We start from the raw sequence: 20,811 nt of genomic DNA, 5'->3' as shown, positions 1-20,811 counted from the left end.
ATAGTTTTCTATTAAAGATGCGTTAATAATTTAGTTTATTCAGCATGAAATGGAGCTTAGTTATGTGGCATGAGGCTGTCTATTTTGCAAAATTTACAACTCATTCAACGAATCCAAGCTCTGCAAGCTAAATAGGAAACCTTCATTTTGTTTGCAAAGAATAATCAAAGATTCTAACTACCAGCAAGAATGAGCCCTTACATTGAAAGAGCGCCTATCATTTCAGGTCCATCACGGCAGCGCCGGTTAGTGGTCATCCACTCACCTGCTCCCACTCCCCCCGGTCACCTTGTTGCGTCACTGCCTCATCCCCAGCCGTCCCAAAGTGAATCGGGCTGTCGCTGAGTCAACAACGGCTTAGAGGAGGAGCCGCTGCGAGACAGAGATGACAGTTGCTCTTTAAAAATTGCGATTGAAATCGAGTTGATTTAAATCAAGCCTTTTAACTAGTGATTTAAATCGTGATTTAAATCGACTTGATTCCAATCAAATCCACCCTGATGGATTGTCAGCCATCTTTTCTGAGGCTTCTTTGCATGGTCATTTCAAAACAGGAATGGAAGCTGCAGAACTCAATCAGCTAGGAAAGGCAATGGTAAGTCCAGGGCATATTTCAGTAATGGCTAACCTTTTTCCCATTGCGTGCCAAAAGTGGGGGGGGGCTGCGTGGGAGTGCCCACCCCCATAATACAATGCAAGCAACCCCCACCCTTTGCCCCCGCTTTTGGCACACAACGAACACGTTTTTCGCCCTCCCAGGCTCCAGAGGCTTTCTAGGATCCTGGGGAGAGCGAAAACGGCCTCTCCCGCCTCTCCGGGAGGCTTCAGGAGGATTCCCTGAAGCCTCCGGAGGGCGAAAAACGGCCCTAGGTGCAAACCAGAAGTCACAACAGCCAAAAATGAAGGCCAAAGCCAGCTTGCTACATGCTGGAGCTGACAGGGCAACACCTCGCGTGCCCTAACAAATGGCTATGCATGACACATTTGGCATGCGTGTCATAGGTTTTCCATCACGGACATAGTTCCTGTGTAATAGCCATTGTTCTGCTGCTGTATTTCCCATGCCTGGAGAATGTTTCCACTGGGTGGAGACTTCTTTGTGAGCCTAAAAGCTAACTTGTTTATGGATTAAAATGGGAGATTGTTTAAGTGGTTCCCCTATTATATTCCTGAGCATCATGCAAAGGGGGGGAAAACCCCACATTTCTCTGTACCTTTGAGGTTTCTTCACTTCCTTCTTTTCCTTCAAGGCAATCTGGGACTGTTTTTCTTGAAATGTTAATTCAAGGATATTCTTGGTGGTGTGGGTTAAAAGCAGATTTCTTCTAATTTAGGAAAATTCGTAGGCAGTCGGAGAAGATTTAGCTTCGGAGAGTACAAAGAAATTTTTAAAAAACCCATTAAAGATTTTAGAGTCACTGGCTAAACTGAGATTGATAGTTGGCTTACATGTCGTACGTGCATCTTACATGTCCTACATGCATATGGATCCCACACCTGGTAGGAGAATCACATCTTTAGGGACCGATACAAAAAGGCCAAGCAAGTCTTTTGGGTGTGTCTGTGTGGCTTGATGTTCCAAAGGGCACACAGGTGCAGGCAACACTAGAAAAGAATCTCAACAGATTAATAGATCACATTGGAATAAAATAAACGGCATTTTCCTATGCATGAATCAGCAATCCAGTGCTTTTCTCGTTTTTAGAGACGACGTAGAGTCTTGGGGTAAAAGCTTGTTTGTGTTTGCTGTCGGTTCCATCAGAGATTCCAAGGGTCCTGAAAACAGTATCCTAGGTGGAAAATCCTCTCATATAGTTTACAATTACTACTCCCCTTGCCTTAACCTACCAAGCCGAGCAGACTTGAGTAATTAAAAAAGAGAGCACAGGGGTGTCAAACTCGATTTCATTGAGGGCCACATCAGGGTTGTGTTTGACCTTGGGTGTGTGTGGCCGGGGTGGTGGTGGAGAGGCATGGCTAGCTTGATGTCAGTCGTTTCGGCAGCACCTGTAGTGGCCCGAGTGCTCTGCCAATGAAACCGGGTTCTCGAGCTCTGTTTTAGGCTGCAATTGCCTCCTGCAACCCTCTGCAAGTGAAAACAGAGCTCAGGAGGGCTGCTTGAAGCCCTTGCATGCTCCCATTTTTGCTGGCAAAGCCACTGCGGGCCGGTCCTTTGCTGTTTCCAGGGCGGCCCTGCAGGCCAGAGCTAAGCACCCCCGGGCCTTAAGTTTGACACCCCTGGTCTAGCACTAGGCTAGAAAGCAGGAGACCATGTGTCAAACCCTGACTGGTTTGCCATACCTGGGGAGGGGAGGGAGGAATTGGAGAATGAGGAGGCAGGAACAGCTGGGCTGCGGCGTGCCAGATGGTGGCTCAAACGGCAACAAGTTGCATCATGATTCTGCAGCAATGGCAGCGTTTCCGCATGCACAGCTGACCGGCGGCCTCCCAGAACCCAGCTGGCTGGCGCCAAATGCAACGGTGTAACGGGTCAACATCAGGCTACGGGCAGGGTACAGAGGCCATTACGGACCGGGGCACTGGATGATAGGAGCTGACTGAGTTGCCTGCTGTAAAGGATCTTGATGCTGGCACCGGATGGCGGTTGAGTGGGTGGTGCGGAGGGGGCGTGGTCCCGCCTACACAAAGCGCTGGGAGGCGGTAGAACCCTAATTCTACAGTTCCAGAGCGTTTTTGCTTCCGTGTTAGCCAGGCCTGGGGATTTGGACAGTTGTGAGTTCAAGTCCCACCTTAGACATGAAAGCCAGTTGGGAGACTTTTAAGAAATCAACCAAGCTCAGAAAGTAGTAAGTTATCCACATATCTGTAACAAAAACATGCACATTTATGCATACGTGCATAAGTACATATATGGAAGCTTAGTGGCACTTGACAAGACTGATATTATTTAATGTAGGTCCAGACCTCTCTCATCTGTGGGGCACTTCTTCTTGGTCCCAGTTCAGATAACATTTGATACCGTATTAGCGATTAGTTCAGCTTTCCGTTTCAGAACTTGCGCTATGAAATAAAACTGCGCTTTAGAGATTAACCTGGCCTCTCATTACCATTTAGGAAGGGGCGTGTGTGTGTGTGTCTCTTCAAAAACGTATTTATTTCCTCCGGCGTTTTAATGCTGCTGTTTGACTGTACTGAATTTTGTGGTTTTTGTGTCTTGTTTTATAGTTGTCATTTTTAAATGCTGATTTTTATGGAAGCTTCAGCCGTATTTGTAATCTGCGGGGAGCCATTAAGGGAGGGAGAAATGTATAAATCTGTCAAATAGATCTTTGGAATAAATAAATACGCTGGATGCTCAGCTTTGATGCAGATGGCGGTTGCATGCTTAGTGCTTCCAGTTGCCCGATGGCTGAGTCGTTCAGAGAAAGAATTTAGCAGTCGGTACTTATACCCAGATCTAAATTTGATGGTGGTGTGTAAGCCCCAAGGACCGAGGGCATTACAATCCTCAGTGTTGAAGGTGGAAGAAATGGTAGACCCCCCCATGTTTTAATTGCAAGAGGTTAGCTATGAAATGTGAAATCCTTTCCCCTGTTTCGGAGGTGGCATTTGAACTTGCTTTACAATGGCAGCTCTGTGTAGGCATCCAAGCCAAAGTGGATCGCTCGCAAATAAAAGAAAGTTTCTTCTCCTGTTTTTAGGCCCTGGCAGCCAACGGTGGCATCGGTTTTGCTGTGGCCGAGCCTCAGATCGCCATGTTCTGTGGAAAGCTGAATATGCACGTGAATATCCAGAGTGGGAAGTGGGAAACCGATCCTTCCGGGACGAAAAGCTGCTTTGGAAGGAAGGAGGAGATTCTGCAGTACTGCCAAGAGGTAAAGCACCCTGCTTTTTGCAACTGGTTTCAGCCAAGAAGCTTATGGCTCAACTCCTACTAGCTGTTTTTTTCTGCAGTGTGATTCTGAAAGGGCCACTTGGAAACCCTTTCAGTGACATGGACTTAATTCCCAAGCACATGAAAGCATGTATAAGAGATGACCAGGCTGAGCCTGAGGGAGGGGTCAAATGCGTCATCAGCTATGAGTCCTTTTGAGCCCACAAGGGCTCTTAAGTCCAGCCGAACCATTGACTCTTTGTCTGCTGCCAAATTGCTTGGACCGTTAGTAGTTCAGATTCTTGTAGCGAGTGGTGCGGTGGTCTAGAGGTGCAGCTCTTTCCTCACAACCAGGAGGCTGTGAGTTTGATCCTAGGTAGAGGCAGATATTTATCTGGGCACACTGAGAGTATACCGTATTTTTCAGAGTAGAAGAAGCACCTTTTCCCCCCCAAAAGAGGGTGAAAATCTGGGTGAGTCTTATACACTGAATATAGCATTTTTGGCTTCCCGAAACCCCACCCCCGCGCATCCCATTTTTCACAAAAATGGATGTGCAGAGGATTTGAGAGGCCTGCAAAGTGCTCTTGGGGTCTGGGGAGGGCAAAAATGAGCAAAAATTGCCTGTTTTTAACCTGTTTTTGCCCCCCCCCCGCCAGCCCCCGGGAGCACTCTACAAGCCTCCCAAAGCCTATGCGTGCCCCGTTTTTCCACAAAAAACGAGTCGTGCAGAGGGTTTGGGAGGTCTGCAGAGTGCGAAAACTTTTTTTTTTAAAAAAATTACCTCTTCAAAATCTTGGTGCATCTTATACTCTGGTGCACCTTATAGTCCGAAAAATACAGTATCTGCTGAAAAAAACTCTCCGCCTTGGCGACAAGAAGGGCGTCTGACCAGTAAGCACTCAGCTCCCATTCAGTTTCCCAGACTCCACCTAGAGAGGGAATATGGGGGTCATTAAAAGTGGATGATGATTCTTGTAGAGAGTTTAAGCTTGCAATAAATCTTTATCTCCATTTGAAGTGCCAGGATCTTCGGATTTCCCTGGCGCTGGACAGCATGCATGAGGTGGGACATCCGTGTCTACCTTGGCTAGTGCGTTCCCCGTTTAGTGGAATTTCGAAAGCGTTGGTGGCTTTATTTATAGGTCTTGTGAGGACATTTGTTGGGATCTTAGGTCCCTTAGCTTTGCAGGTTACTTAGAGGCAGTTCCTAAATAAGCAAAACAAACAAACAAAAAGCCACAGTTGTTTACGACAATGTCCTCTAACTTTAAGAGTTTAAAAAGGGTGGGCAGATAATGATGGTGTTTTGCTCCGTGTGTTTGACTGGGCTTTTCTACAGGTATAGCCAGGCCAAGCCCAACAATATACTGCTCTGGTAATATCAGACGCAAAAGACCAGGTCCACCTATGAAGGTCCAATTCAATTGATTTATTGCTCAACAGCCTATGCACAAGAATCTTTTTGAATAACGCTTAACACTTGCTTAGAGTTAGATAAGGGGCCATGGAATTCAAGGTCTGCTTGTGACTACGTAGGAATTCTAGGCTGATTCCTTTTTTAACTCTGCCCCCAAGGTATTGCCACTCCTCCTGCATCTAGCAGTAATGAGATGAAGTTACTGATTGGGCAATCATCATCAGAGCTTTATTAAGGCCCTTCCTTTCACTCCTTCCTTCCTTCTTGCAGGAATCTCTCCCGTTCTTCCTTTATTGCCTAGATTTGTTTCATTTCACCTTTTGATTTTAAAACTAGATCTATCCAGACCTTCGGATCACCAACGTGGTTGAAGCCAATGAACCAGTCAACATTAAAAATTGGTGTAAGAAGGGGAAGAAACAGTGCAAGGGCCATACCTATATTGTAGTACCCTTCAAATGCCTTGGTAAGTATTTATTTATTTATTTATATCAATTTATATGGCCGCCCATCTCACTAGTACGACACAGGCTGGCTAACAAGAATTAAACCACAAGATACCATAAATGTGTGTGTGTGTGTGTGTGTGTGTGTGTGTGTATGTATATATATATATATATATAAGAAAATATATATATATCTTCCTTCCTTTCTTGCTTGCCACCCTCCTTTCCCTTCCCCCTCCCTCCCTCCCTCCCTCCCTCCCTCCTTCCCTTCTTCCTTCCTTCCTTTCTTTCTTTCTCTGTCACTCTGTTTCTCTCTCTCTCTTTCTCTCTCTCTCTGTGATATCTCTCTGTTCTCTCTCTCTCCCGCTCTCTCCCCCTTTCTCTCTTCGAGGGGGAGGGCCAGTTTCCCTAATTTAATGAATGAATTTACGTTGGTACGGTTGTGTCAGTTAATCCTATTTAAAGGCCTGGATTACAAAGCCTGATTGGAAATTGAAAATATTTTATTTATTTTCCTTCAAGATTTGTAAAGAAAATAAAAGCCCAACTGAAAATGTTTTGAAGGTTGAAAATAGGAAAATAGGAGGAGGAAAGTGTAGTTTGGGCATGTTTGGCCCTTTTGAGTTATTTCTAAAACGACATAAATCACCAGGAAGACACTGAGATGGGAATTTTTGCTGCATGTTATCAGAAAGATAGAAAAAAATCCCTAAAGGATCGAGTCTTTAATGTTTAAACCACCTTGTGGAAATTATTAAGTTTCTAAATAAAATTATATTCTCAATAAAATAAACTCTAACTAAAATATTAAATATGGCAAGATTTGGGTTTTTTTTTTAAAAGAAAAACTACCGTATTTTTTGGAATGTAAGACGCACCGGAGTATAAGATGCACCAAGATTTTGAAGAGGCAAATTTAAAAGAAAAAGTTTTTGCACTCTGCAAACATCCCCAAAACGGCCCGTTTTTTCGCAAAAACTGGCCTGTTAGCCTTTAGGAGGCTTGTAGAGTGCTCCTGGGGGAGGGGGTGTGTGCTAACATGAGCAAAAAATGTCCTCCCCAGCACCCAGGAGCACTCTGCAAAGTTCCTAAAGGTTACACATGGCCATTTTGGTGAAGGGGGTAGGGTTTCGGGAGGCCAAAAACGCACCCAGATTTTCACCCTCTTTTTTGATTGGAAAAAGGTGCGTCTTATACTCCGAAAAATACAGTAAATACCTTCACTATCTTAAAATTCATCATTTTAAAACGCATATTCAGATAGCCATTTTGTGTTTGGTCAAAGAGCTGAGGGTTTTAAGTTAAACCAAAATATGCAGTTGAGTTATATAAATAAAACAATAAAGTTTTGCCTTCTTTTAATATCCTGAGGAGCGTTTGGAAATAACACGGGTACATTTCCTGAGATTTTAGCAGCAACTTTAGTTGGAGAGTGAAAGCTGAAGTCAGTCTTTGTGGTGGAAGCCCTATTTCAGTTGCTCTCTCGTATTTATTTCTCTTGCAGTGGGCGAGTTTGTCAGTGATGTCCTTTTGGTTCCGGAAAAGTGCCGCTTCTTCCACCGGGAGCGGTTTGAATTGTGCAAAAGTCACCAATATTGGCACACTGTAGCAAAAGAGGTAAGCTTCGCTACCACCAGCACGCCTACCTATCTTCCCAGGAGACAGCGTGGGTGGCAAACCTTGAAATTCAGAGTTAGAAATGTGGTCTTTTTCCTTGGAGAAAAAGAAATCAGCATTAGGTCTGAAAAATGACTAAAAATAATACGAAGCCTTTTGAAGTGTGAACACAGGCTCAAATTGCCTCCCTCTTGCCCGGTTAATAAGCCAAAATTGCTTACTCAGCTGCTAAGTGTCATGTTTGCTGTAGAGCAATTCCGTTCTCTTCCCATATCACACGCCTTTGGTTGCAAAACCAACTGGAGTCTAACTCTGGTGATACGGGTTTATCTATGCTTTTTGGAAGGAAGAAGTAACTAACAAATTTGGAATTTTTACAGGGCAGCCTTCTTCTTCCAGATTTCTATAGTTTCTTTCCAAAACTGCTGATGCACATATCTAGATTTTCCTTCCTTCCTTCCTTCCTTCCTTCCTTCCTTCCTTCCTTCCTTCCTTCCTTCCTTCCTCCCTCCCTCCCTCCCTCCCTCCCTCCCTCCCTCCCTCCCTCCCTTCCTCCCTATTCTTCCCTCCCTCCCTTCCTCCCTATTCTTCCCTCCTTCCTTCCCTCCCAATTTTCCTCTTTCCTCCCTCCCTCCCCCCTCCCAATTCTTTCTTCCTTCTCTCCCAATTTTTCCTTTCTTCCTCCCTTCCTATTTTTCCTTTCTTTCTTCTCTCCCAATTTCTCCTTTGTTCCCTCCCAATTTTTCCTTCCTTCCTTCCTCCCTCCCTTATGACCTGTAGACATTTAGTTTTCTAGTGTAGGTGTGCCACAACCTAAGATTTACATCCTGTTCCTTGAGCCCCTCTTAATCCCCATTCTTTAGCCACATTATTCTTTCCTGTGTGGCATCTGGTAATTGTAATCTGGGGGAATTATTCTCATTCCTGGCTTTACTACTTCCTTTAGGCCTGCTTAACCGAGGGTATGATCCTGCACAATTATGGGATGCTGCTGCCTTGTGGGGTAGACAAGTTCCACGGTGCAGAATACGTGTGTTGCCCTCAGGCCAAAATTGTAGATGAAGCGCTCTCTAAGGAGGAGGAGGAAGATGAGGAAGACGAGGAGGAGGAAGACGACAACGAAGGGAACAAAAGGTAGTAACAAACAGGGTCAAATACCCGTGTTTTATCAATATCGTTTTTCCATGCTGGGGGGGGGGGAGCAGAAAAGAGAGGCTGAGTTTAATTAAGAAAAAAAATGGCACGGTCCATTTGCCATTTCTCTCTCTCCTAGAAAGAGGCAAGTGGACTCTCCTAAATCAGGCGTATGGTATCTGGAGTACCAGGACCAGCTTCTTGTTTCAAAAAACACAGTTCAGGAAAAATGCAAGCCAGTCCATTTTATGAAAAAAAAACCCAGGCTCTTAGAATCTGTTCCCTCCCTGGTATTTCTTGTTAAAGAAACTGAACTGAAATGTATTATCTCTTTGTAGTGGCTGAATATGCATGGAATTTCAATTCATCTTGTAAAAATCTCCTTTGACATCATGGTTTAAAAGGTCACTGGCTCTATAACCTCTCATATAAGAGCAGGGGTGGCACAGTGGTTAGAGTGCAGTACTGCAGGCTACTTCTGCTGACTGCCGGCTGACTGCCGTTTGGCAGATCGAATCTCACCAGGCTCAAGGTTGACTCAGCCTTCCATCCTTCCGAGGGGGGTAAAATGAGGACCCAGATTGTTGGGGCCAAATATGCTGACTCTGTAAACCGCTTAGAGATGGCTGAAAAAGCCTGTGAATTGATACACAAGTCTAAGTGCTATTTCTATTGCTATCAAGCCAACGTTTGATCTGTGGTCAAGACCTCCATCCTTGCTTCGCAGCGCATTTGAAACATTTGGGAGGAAAAAACGGTTGCCTCTTCACATTGGGTTTCCTTTCTGCCTCTCCTAGTGAATTGCCCACCAAAGGAGTTACAGACGACTTCACGGTAGGAGTCATGGAGTTGAATGACGACGATGAGGAAGAGCAAGAAGAAAACGAAGAAGAAGTGGTGGTAGACCAGGATTATTATTACGACAGCTACAAGGACTACAACGAAGAGCCTCCGTCCACACCAAGGCAGAAGAGAACTTTCTCCCAGAAGGAAATCATGAATGACGTGAAAGGTAATCGGTCCCATTAGAGCTGCAATTGGCTTCTGTCTCTCGCAACAATTGATCACTTGATCCTGGCGATTTTTTTTGTATTTTTCCAAGTATAAGACGTACCTTTTTCCCCCAGGTGAAAATCTGTATACAGCATTTTTGGCCTCCCAAAACCCCATCCCGCGCATCCCGTTTTTCTAAAAAATTGACGCACAGAGGGTTTGGGAGGCCTGTAGAATGCTCCTGGGGGCTGGGGAGGGCAAAAACGAATGAACATGGGCTAGTTTTTCACAAAGAACGGGGCTGTTTTGCCCTCCCCAGCCCCCAGTAGAACTCTGCAGGCCTTCCAAGCTCTCTGCATGCTCCGTTTTTTTGCAAAAACATGCTCTTTTTTCACCTCCCAACCCTCCCCCCCCATCACATTTTTCCCCCTTCCCGGCCCCCGGGAGCACTTTGCAGGCCTCTCAAACTCTCTGCATGCACCCTTTTCACAAAAAACAGGGTGTGCAGAGGGTTTGGGAGGCCTGCAGAGTGCTCCTGGGGGCCCGGAGGAGCAACATTTTTTTAAAAAAACCCTCTTCAAAATCTTGGTGCGTCTTATACTCCGGTGCATCTTATAGTCCGAAAAATACAGTACCTTTCCAGTTTTCCTTCATGGAATGTTCAATTTTCAAGCAGGTCAGCAGATTATAAACTCCTGACACGCTGTTTACTGCATTTACTCTTTCCTGCTTTGGAGGCAGCTGGCTTATAGTTCCCAATTACCTATTTAGCACAAGCCCCCTTTTCCAAGGCTGTATGGAAATACATATTTGCGCAGCCCGATTTTTTGCAGAAACGTTAACAAATTTGGTTCTCTGAATAAGCCGTTACCAAAGTGAGAAGCAGCTCCCATTTTCTCCATGAAAGGAACGCTAGGAAACAAACCGCTCCAAGAAATGATACACTTTTAAAACTAATCCAGCAGATAAGCCGTTGTGCTTCCCAAAGAAATACATTCAATAGGATGCGTGCTGCTGCTTTTCAACAGATGCTTTTGTGTTAAATAACATGTCTACAAAGAACAAAGTCGTGCCAAAATGCAACTTACATGTTGGCTGTTCTTTCACGGAACGAATTCCTTTTGTTAGGTTTGCCCATTTTCAAAACCTGGAGATAGCTTCAGCTGTTGAGCGAAGCTGAGGTTACACATTTGTGGAGCCAATTAGGGTGCATTTGTTGCAGTGCGTAGATGTGTCTTTTAAACGGGTTACTCTTTGTCCCTTCCGAATTTCAAATTGTGCTACTGAAGCATTCTTCTTTCGACGCAGCAATTCATTAACTAGACTTGACCTAAAGCCCCCATTGATGGTGAACTAGCTTAGCAGAGGTTTTCCTTGCCCCCAGCTGATGCTTTAACCATCTCCACACAGCTGTCTGCTCCCAGGAGGCGATGACTGGTCCCTGCCGGGCCGTGATGCCTCGTTGGTACTTCGACATATACAAGAAAAAGTGCATTCGCTTTATATATGGAGGCTGCGGAGGCAACCGAAACAATTTTGAGTCAGAGGACTATTGTATGGCTGTGTGTAAAAAGATGAGTAAGTTCAGCCTCGCCCCCCCCCTCTCCGGTCCTCTCTTGAAGCAAGCTGTCGTCCTGTCTGTCTTCTCCTCCTTGACCAGGTCAAAGGAAGAGAGTTGTGTGTAGCTTTGTCCTACAGATCCTGGTGTCTCTTCCTCGGTAGCTCCTCCCGTGTCTTTGTCCTGCTTTAGGCTCAGCTTCTGCAGTCAGAGAAGCCTGCCTTGTCTCCCTTCCCTTCTCTTGCACTGGCTTGGCAGATTCCCTTCTGGATTTCACGGGAGAGGGCTAAAAGTTTGAGCTTGGAGGGCTGACTTGCTCTCCCCCCTGCAAGGTCCTTTTTCTTGGTGCCTCTTTGTGGGACCCGTGCCTCTCTTCCGCCCTTCCCTTTTGCGTTTTACTGCGCAGTAAAGCTTTTCCCTATCGGTCTTTCTGCAAACTCCAGGTTCTGCTTCATATTTCTCGATATCGAAATATGGCTCCCAGTCTGATGATTCTGTGTGGTTTGTCTGAGGTTTGGCTCACCGTTTTTTTAACCTGACTTTTAGCTTACTGTTAACCTACTGCTTGTTATTGTTACTAGTAGGGTTTATGTACCACTGAAGCCCTAAGGATTATAAGTGGCTTACATGAGAACACCAGCAACAAAATCAAAGCAAAATGATAATATTAAATATGTAACATGTAAATAAGTTTAATGGAAGCAAATTAAATTCACAGCAATCTATCTCAAGGTTTATCTCCAGTCATGATCTTCAGAAGGCAATTGCTGATTTGCAGCACTTCCATTTTGGCTGTTTTAGACCCTTCCTTCCTTCCTTCCTTCCTTCCTTCCTTCCTTCCTTCCTTCCTTCCTTCCTTCCTTCCTTCCTTCCTTCCCTCCCTCCCTCCCTCCCTCCCTCTCTCTCTCTCTCTCTCCCTCCTTCCCTCCCTCCCTCCCAATCTTTCGTTCCTTCCTTCCCTCCCTCCCTCCCAATCATTCTTTCTTCCTTCCTTCTTCCTTCCCTCTCCCTCCTTCCCTCCCTCCCTCCCAATCTTTCATTCCTTCCCTCCCTCCCTCCCAATCATCCTTTCTTCCTTCCTTCCTTTCTCTTTCTTTCTTTCTTTCTTTCTTTCTTTCCTTCCTTCCTTCCTTCCTTCCCTCCCTCCCTCCCTCCCTCCCTCTCTCTCTCTCCCTCCTTCCCTCCCTCCCTCCCAATCTTTCGTTCCTTCCTTCCCTCCCTCCCTCCCAATCATTCTTTCTTCCTTCCTTCTTCCTTCCCTCTCCCTCCTTCCCTCCCTCCCTCCCAATCTTTCATTCCCTCCCTCCCTCCCTCCCAATCATCCTTTCTTCCTTCCTTTCTCTTTCTTTCTTTCTTTCTTTCTTTCTTTCTTTCTTTCTTTCTTTCTTTCTTTCTTTCTTTCTTTCTCTTTCTTTCTTTCCTTCCTTCCTTCCTTCCTTCCTTCCTTCCTATCTTCCTTCCTGTCTTCCTTCCTTCCTCCCTCCCTCCCAATCTTTCCTCCCTCCTTCCCTCCCAATCTTTCCTTTCTTCCCTCTTTCCCTCCCAATCTTCCTTTCCTTCCTTCCTTCCTTCCTTCCTTCCCTCCCTCCCTCCCTCCCTCCCTCCCTCTCCCCCTTTCCATGGCTGGCACTATTTTGATACAGCCATAATCCTGTATACAAAATGGGTTCTGTGAAAATGCTTTTGGGTGGATTGAACTGATAGCAAGGATGAGATTAAAAACTCTTGTGTCTGTTTTGGAGAAAAAGTTTAGCCAAAGGATATGGGGCCACAGTCCACAAAGAAATCTAATTGGTGTTCCTGATCACACAGAGAGAACGCTACTTTTCACCTGCAGAGTGTCTCCTTTTCCTCTTTAAGCCCTTTTTCACACAGGCATGAAAATATTGTGGGTTCAGGCACCAGGTCAAGGTTACCATTAGAGCCCCTCATCCAAAGTAGCCCCTGCTTTATTTGCGAATACAGCGCTCCAATGTTTCCTCCGCCTGAAAGCAGATCAATTTGAATGGAATAAGTTGACCTATAAAAAAAGGGGTGGGTGGGAAAGCGCAAATTAATCTGTGGCATCTGGATTTGCATTGAATCTCTTCTTCCATTAAATTCTAATCCATTACACGGACAACTAGTCAGAATTTCCCTTTTTCCTTTTCTTTCTTTCTTCCTTTTCTTCCTTCCTTTCTTCCTTCCTTTCTTTCTTTTCTTTCCTTCCTTCCTTCCTTCCTTCCTTCCTTCCTTCCTTCCTTCCTTCCTTCCTTCCTTCCTTCCCTTCCCCTTCCTTCCTTCCTTCCTTCCTTCCTTCCTTCCTTCCTTCCTTCCTTCCTTCCCTTCCCTTCCCTTCCCTTCCCTTCCCTTTCCTTCCTTCCTTTCTTAAACGTAAGTAGCGCATCATTTTTGCTTCCTCTCTGCAAGGCAACCAAACCACTGATGTCTTACTCTGAAGGCAGCTGATAACTGTCAGACGGCCCCCTCTCTGCCTCTGACACAGAGCCCTCACCAGAACCTTTCCCAGACTCCAGGACTGGCCCAGGTTCCTCCCCAACCTCCTCACTGTCCGAATCTGCTGCCAGCTCTGCTGGTCGCTGGAGGGCCACAACATCTTCAGCTGCAAAATGTCTTCAAAGAAAAAACAGAAAGTCCAGTTGCTTCTTGAAAAAACACTTTTGGGACAAAACAACAACAATTTTTGCCTTCTTTTGCCTTGTTGCACTACCTTGTTTGTTTCCCTGTGTGTTAGTCCACCATCACCCAATAAGGCTTGTCAGGAACAAGCGAAGCCCAAAATACAAAATTTATTAGGATCGAATTGTCAAGCCTCTTTCATTTCCTTTTGAGGATGAGTCGGGCGGGGCCTTTTTATTGGCTAGTCTGGGCATTGCACTCCTTAGCAGGGCCCATCTGGAGAAGCAGGAGGGCTGCATAGCGCCTTGGTGGCGCAGTGGTTAGAGTGCAGCACTGCAGGCTACTTCTGCTGGCTGCCGGCTACCTGCAATTTGGCAGTTCGAATCTCACCAGGCTCAAGGTGGACTCAGCCTTCCATCCTTCCGAGGTTGGTAAAACGAGGACCCAGATTGTTGGGGGCAAGAGGCTAACTCTGTAAACTGCTTAGAGAGGGATGTAAAGCACTGTGAAGCTGTATAATTGCTCTTGCTACCTTCCTTCCTTTCCTCCTCCTTTCCTTCCTCTCTCCCTCCCTCTCTCCCTCCTTCCCTTCCCAGTGGTTAGAATGCAGTATTGCAGGCTAACTCTGCCCACAGCCAGGAGGTCACTCCTGACCAGCTCAAGGTTGACTGAGCCTTCCACCCTTCCGAGGTCAATAAAATGAGGGCCCAGATTGTTGGGGGGCAAATATGCTGACTCTGTAAACCGCTTAGAGAGGGCTGTAACGCACTGTGAAGCGGTATATAAGTGCTATTGCTATTGTCAGCAATCCTTACCATTAACTGATCCCTCTTCAAGATTGACCACTGTTGGAGAGCAAGAAAGAGATAAGGGACCCCCCTCTTCAGTAAACCAAAAGCAACCCCAGAAACCAGAACGGGGGACCTTGCACAGGGATCTCCAACCTTGGCAACGTTAAGACTTGTGGACTTCAACTCCCAGAGTTCCTCAGCCAGCTGGCTGAGGAACTCTGGGAGTTGAAGTCCACAAGTCTTAACGTTGCCAAGGTTGGAGACCCCTTACCTAGCAGGCCCCTCCCTTTTGTCCTCTTCTAGTTCCTCCAACTCCTCTGCCCACTGATGACGTCGACGTCTACTTCGAAACACCTGCTGATGAGAATGAACATGCCCGTTTCCAGAAAGCCAAAGAGCAGCTGGAGATCCGGCATCGTAACCGCATGGATCGAGTGAGTCTTTCTTACCAGCTGTTGTGTTACGGTTACTCCGGGTTCCCCTTTTCTCCTCTGTGGAAGAACCTTATAGCTCCCGCTGCTTAAGAAAGTTCAAAACGTTCTTAAAAATCCATCTCATCCTGGACACCCCCCCTTTTTTTTTTTGAACTGTTACCATCTGGCAGACGGTACAGGACAATAAAAACAAGGCTGAAAAACAGCTTCTATCCCAGAGCAGTAACTATATTGAATTCTACGGTATAGTGCAATATTAATGTAATATCGGGTTTTCCGTTTCAATTATATAGAATGTGAAGGATGTGTGTTTGTGTTTTTGTTTTGATAGTTATAACGGTACACTGGAGATGGCATTTAATTTCATTGTACGATGTGCAACGCCAATCAACTAAACTAAACTTTGGCCACCTCAATCCTGTTGCATTCTTGCCATTGATTTCATTTGTTGGGTTTTCAGTTGAGCCATTAAAAAAAAAAAACTTTCTGTTTGCTGGGGTGGGACTTTTTTTTTTTTTTGTTCCTTAACAGTAAAAGCCACAAACATCCTCAGCTGGTTTTCAAGCTTAAATTGCAAACATTTATTAGTCTGACCAGGTTTTAGGGAAAGTGCTTTAGAAATTCTATGGGGGAGGAGGGGGGAAGAAGGGTATTTGGTTACCGAAACGGACTTTGGCCACCCTACACGGTCCTTATTCCGGCAGGTCTACCTAAAACCAGGTTTCCCTTCTTTCCGAATTCTTTAGGTGAAGAAGGAATGGGAGGAAGCGGAGACCCAAGCCAAGAACCTTCCAAAGGCAGAGAGGCAGGCCCTGATGCAGGTCAGTCAAATTGAACGAGGCAATGTATTCCTACAATTGAAATAGATTTATGTATAAATCTGTTAACAGGAGGAGGCCTTGTGGAGATTGTTTACAACCAAACTGAGGCTAGGAAACTCCGTTTTCACTTAAGAGATGTTGGAACAAGGAGGTGTGGCCTAATTAAGCCAGTCCTTCTCAACACTGGCAATTTTAAGATGTGTGGGCTTCCAAGAGAAAGGAAGGAGGGAGCAAGAGAGGAGAGGAGAGGGGGGAGGAAGAATGGGATACCGGTACGGTACGGTGCTCTGGAGGACCCACTTGCCTGCCCGAGTTCCTTACCAGTCTTTTAAGTCTTTGGCGCTTCCGCGCATGTGCACAGCACGTACAGATCCTGCGCAATGCTCCGCTGATCAGTTGGAGCATCGTGGAGGTGCTAAGTTGCATGCACATGCGCTGCGCACGTCCATGTGGACGCCACCAGGTGGGATGCGGAACCCACCACTGAATCGATGGGTCCAAAAGCAGCTATTTACAGTCGAAAGGAACCGATCTCTTTGTCACCAGCTAATGCATATTCTTTCCATGCCATCCTTCTCCAGAGATTCCAGACGATGGCCAAGTCCCTTGAGAAGGAAGCTGCAAGTGAAAAACAACAACTCGTGGAAACTCACCTGGCCCACGTAGAAGCCATGTTGGATGAGCGCCATCGGGTCGCCCTGGAAAACTACCTTGTGGCTCTGCAGTCCGACCCCCCACGGGTATTGTACTTTTACTGAGTTTGAAATGATAGCAACGGAAGAAAAGCAAGATTTGAAGCAAAAGATGCGAAAGTTACCATATTTTTCAGAGTATAAGACGCACCTTTTCCCCTCAAAAAAGAAGCTGAAAATCTGGGTGCGTCTTATACACTGAATATAGCATTTTTGGCATTCTGAAACCCCACCCCCTTCACCAAAATGGTCGTGCATAGCCTTTAGGAGGCCTCCAGAGTGCTCCTGGTGGCTGGGGAGGGCAGAAATGAGTGAAAAACGGGTCGTTTCTGGCTCAATTTTGCCCCCCCCCAGCCCCCAGGAGCTCTATAAGCCTCCTAAAGGCTATTCATGCCCCGTTTTTGTGGGGAAAAAAAAGAAGCCAGTTTTTGCAAAAAACGGGCCATTTTTAGGAGGTCTGCAGAGTGCAAAAGCTTTTTAAAAAAAAATTCTTCAAAACCTTGGTGCGTCTTACACTCCGCTGCATCTTATACTCCGAAAAATATGGTACATATTGGAAGTATCCCCAAATCCTCCCCCCCCCCAACAAGGATCCAGGCTGAATGTCCAATCCCCAACTCATATGGTGTCATGTGGGACGCATCTTCAGGTGTGTTCCTCCATCTGCTATTCCAGGACGGTTGACCTTGACTGGGTATAAACAAGTCCATTCAGCTGCGCGGTCGATCATGACAGCAATCCTCCCGTTTCGTTCACCCAGGCCATCTCTCTCCAGCTCACTTCCCCACCCAAATGCCAGTCTCCCCCCCCCCCCCAATAATTGTTACATGGCAGCCGATAGCAAGCAAGCATCAAAGAGGCTGACAGCCGTATTGGCACAGCTGGTGAAAACCCGACTCTGAAGGAGCTGAGGTTTCCCCCACCCAAATCAAAACCCAGAGTTCATGCCCCCACAATAGAGGTGGTATCCTATTTTCTTCACTACCGGTTCCGTAGCGGGAGAGTGCACCTGGGCATGTCTTTGGTGATGTCAGGTTGGGTGGGCGGAGCCTCACGCTACTGCCACTACCGCTTCGCCAGAACCGGTGCAAACCGGCCGCGTACCACCTCTGCCCCACACCCATCACATGGTCCAATCAGGTCACAGTCCTCCTTCAGCTGCCTTTGGGCCATTCCTTCCAAACCACCTGATACGTCAGTGGCGGATTAAGGCTCACTGGTGCCCTAAGCACTGACAAACCTTGGTAACCCCCCCCCCCGTACAAATCTTCATTGTTTTTTTTTTCTTTCTCAACATTGTGTGCCCCCTTGAGCCTAGTGCCCTAAGCATGTGCTTAGTCTGCTTAAGGGTTAATACGCCACTTGCTGGTAGGGACGTCCTTGGCTCCCAGGAGAAAGAATGTTATTTTGGCTACAATTCCCCCAGTTATCTCTGCCCTCTCCCCACCTCCCTTTACATTCCCACGGCAGCCCCGAAGGTTTCCAAAATCGTTCCAGGGCTGACAGAGGGCGGAATGATCCCCCGTCTCCCAAGGAGGAGGTGGGTGGGAAATGATCCAGCTCACCCATCTGATTTTGCTTCTTTGCAGCCCCACCGTATCCTCCAAGCCTTGAAACGGTACATCCGTGCTGAGAACAAAGACCGCCTCCACACAATCCACCACTACCAGCATGTTTTGGCTGTGGACCCGGAAAAGGCCGCTCAGATGAAATCACAGGTATGAAAAAAAAATTCCTCTGACGCATTTCAACCAGCTTCTTTTCACATTAGAAGCCCCTGCCTAGGTTCGCTCTGCTTGCCCCAGGTCGTTTTGGGTGAGCGAAGTAAAATATTTGAAACCTTTCAGATACCATCTTTCAGAGCAGTGAGGCGGCCTAGAGTTGGTGACAGTCTCCTCACACTTGGAGGGTTGAGAGTTCAATCCTAGGCAGTGGCAGATGTTTCCCTTATCAGGGCGCAAAGAGAAAAATATCTGCTTTGAACCCAGGCATAGGTGTCAGGAAGGGCATCCAGCCAGTAAACTCTGATTTTCATTCTGCCTGCCCTCCACCCCGATAAAAGGGATTAAAGGTTTGTAAAGAAATTAAAATAAAATTCAGGCAACCTCTTGAACCACCTCGGAATATTTGCTCTCTGGGGAAGGGGCAACCCTTCCAGAGCACCCATATTGCACTTCCTTTTTTTAACCTCTTCAACGTGCACATTTTAAAGCAGCTAAGATGTTATAAGGAACTGTTAAGAATTCGGATGGGCCGCAAATCTGCACTCTTGGCCTCTCGCAAGACGGCCGCTAAGTGAGTCATGCCCAACTGTACAACTTTTTCTTTTTGCCGTTAATTGGATTGCTACAGTTGTTAAGTGAAACATGCGGTCGTTAAGCGATGGTCATAAGCTTTAGGATCTGCTTATTTCAGTACTGTCACTAAATGATTGGTTACCTATACTGCTATCACCCCCACTACCATGAAGTCTATACATCAGTTATGGCTAACCTTTTTGTCGTCACATGCTGAAAGCAGCTGCACCCATGCGACAGCAGGCGCACATGTTCCTACACCCATAATGCAGTGCGCGTACGACAACCTCCTTTCCCCCTGCGCATACGTGCGCAACACCCCCCACCCCACCCCCCGTGCCCCATTTTGAGCCTAGAAGACCTCCCTGAAGATTCCTGGGATCAAAAATGGGCCGCTGGGGTGGGGGGGAAATGCACCCCCCCAGTGCTCCCATCTGCTCCCACACATGTGTGTGCACGCCTCCCCTGTCCCTCATGTATGCCCACACATCTTTCACATGCTGCCTCCCCCCCCCGGCATGTGCAGCAGAGACCCCAAAATTAGCTGGCCAGCAGTGGGGCTGAGCTGGAGTAACCACTAGTCATCCCAGCTATATATTCTGTGAATGTGTAGCACCATCTGCTGGCCAGATGTGGAGTGATAATAAATTTAAGATAGGAAGGCTGAGCTATGTGGCTCAGGAATGTCCTTTGTGTGATCAGGAAACCACACCTAAGGTCTCTACGTCCCAGCAAATCTCTCTGGAAAAAAAATGCCAGCACTTCTTTCTTTAATAGGCTGTTACTCCCTCTGGCCTGACTGAAAGTGTTGAAATGGTTGGGAATGGAGAAAGGGAGTTATTAGGAGCTGCGGTGGTGCAGGGGTTAAGAGTGCAGGACTGCAGGCTACTTCTGCTGCCTGCCGGCTGCCTGCAATTTGGCAGTTCGAGTCTCGCCAGGCTCAAGGTTTGACTCAGCCTTCCGTCCTTCCAAGGTGGTTAAAATAAGGACCCAGATTGTTGGGGGAAGTAGGCTAACTCTGTAAACCACTTAGAGAGGACTGTAAAAGTGTTATTGCTATTACTGGAGATGTCTGTGGAGTTTCTCAACCATCCAGGTCAGTTATCCCAAAGGTGCTTTTTCCAAAAGGCGACTGGACTTATTTGGGTGTTTTTTCCCCCTTTTGAAAACATTCTTACCCAAGACGCTTCTTCAGTTCTAACTTAACTGTCGGGCAATGGAAGGATTTATATTTCAGTCATCCTGTCCTTCGCACTCTAAGGATCGGTTGTCAGCAACCTGAGGCTGCTTCTGCTGGCCAGATGTAGAATGATAATACATTTTAAGATAGGAAGGCCTTGAGCTATGTGCCTCAGGAGAAAACAGGAATCTGGCTTGTGTGGTCAGGAAACCACACCTGAGGTTTTCATGCCAGCAAATCTCTCCGGGGGGGAAAAAAATGGCAAAGTTTCTTTCTTTCATAGGCTGTTACTCCCTGTGGCCTGAACGTCCCTTGAAAACACCACTCTGCTTTTGTGTCCTTCTATTATGTGGTGAAGTTAAACGTTACTCCCTGTGTAATCAAAGCTTGAGCACAGTCCCCAGATCAATGGTTGCAGACAAAAGCATATTTTTAGAATGTTTGTTTTTACTCTTCTTTGAAATAATAATTATCGCATAGCCTGGAAGATATCTGTTCTTAAAGCCCAGATCTCAGCTGGGCAAATATATAAACCTGTGTATCATTGCTACCTCTAGATAGCTTCAATTCTTTAAAAAAGGGAAGTTGTTTTAAGCAGAAAACTGCTAATCTCAGCAATGTGTCTACTACACTTCATTGTCTTTGCCCACACACATACAGTATATACACAGACCAGTGGTATTCAGCCGGTTCTCTCCGGTTCGAGTGAACCGGAAGTGGCGGCTGCGGGAGGATCCGCCCATCTGTCCCGACACAATGCACGACGTCCTGCGCATGCGCAGAAGGTTGTGTGAGCGAAGCGAGGGGGTGCGCACGCTCACATTTGCAAACCGGTAGGGAAGGTAAGTGAGTCCCACCACTGACACAGAGACATTGTCTACCTTATGGTGGATAACAATCAAATAATGAAAATTAGAATACAGTACCTCCAGAGCTGATAAAACAATAAGCACACATACTAAACTGGAGTCCCA

At 46.4% G+C, this 20,811-nt stretch overlaps 2 protein-coding genes across 5 annotated transcripts in view; both read left to right on the top strand.

The window, feature by feature from the left end:
* ADAMTS8 (ADAM metallopeptidase with thrombospondin type 1 motif 8) overlaps window positions 1-20,811 on the top strand; it is a 489,092-nt gene that overhangs the window by 282,650 nt on the left and 185,631 nt on the right. The gene's annotated exons all lie outside the window — the stretch shown is intronic.
* APLP2 (amyloid beta precursor like protein 2) overlaps window positions 1-20,811 on the top strand; it is a 57,307-nt gene that overhangs the window by 23,090 nt on the left and 13,406 nt on the right. For 2 of the 4 annotated variants that reach the window (XM_081960882.1, XM_081960880.1), the window contains exons 2-11: window positions 3,663-3,836; window positions 5,592-5,721; window positions 7,206-7,318; window positions 8,265-8,455; window positions 9,250-9,464; window positions 10,856-11,023; window positions 14,717-14,847; window positions 15,594-15,668; window positions 16,250-16,408; window positions 17,950-18,078. In XM_081960882.1, the coding sequence (XP_081817008.1) occupies window positions 3,663-3,836; window positions 5,592-5,721; window positions 7,206-7,318; window positions 8,265-8,455; window positions 9,250-9,464; window positions 10,856-11,023; window positions 14,717-14,847; window positions 15,594-15,668; window positions 16,250-16,408; window positions 17,950-18,078 (1,485 nt within the window). The remainder of the gene's footprint in view (window positions 1-3,662; window positions 3,837-5,591; window positions 5,722-7,205; window positions 7,319-8,264; window positions 8,456-9,249; window positions 9,465-10,855; window positions 11,024-14,716; window positions 14,848-15,593; window positions 15,669-16,249; window positions 16,409-17,949; window positions 18,079-20,811) is intronic. The other 2 variants (XM_081960881.1, XM_081960883.1) reach the window with 2 other exon arrangements.

Source organism: Natrix helvetica (assembly GCF_964273705.1).
Source record: "Natrix helvetica genome assembly, chromosome: 8".
In the NCBI taxonomy this organism is placed as follows: Eukaryota; Metazoa; Chordata; class Lepidosauria; order Squamata; family Natricidae; genus Natrix; species Natrix helvetica.
This window is presented reverse-complemented; position numbering and strand designations above follow the sequence as displayed.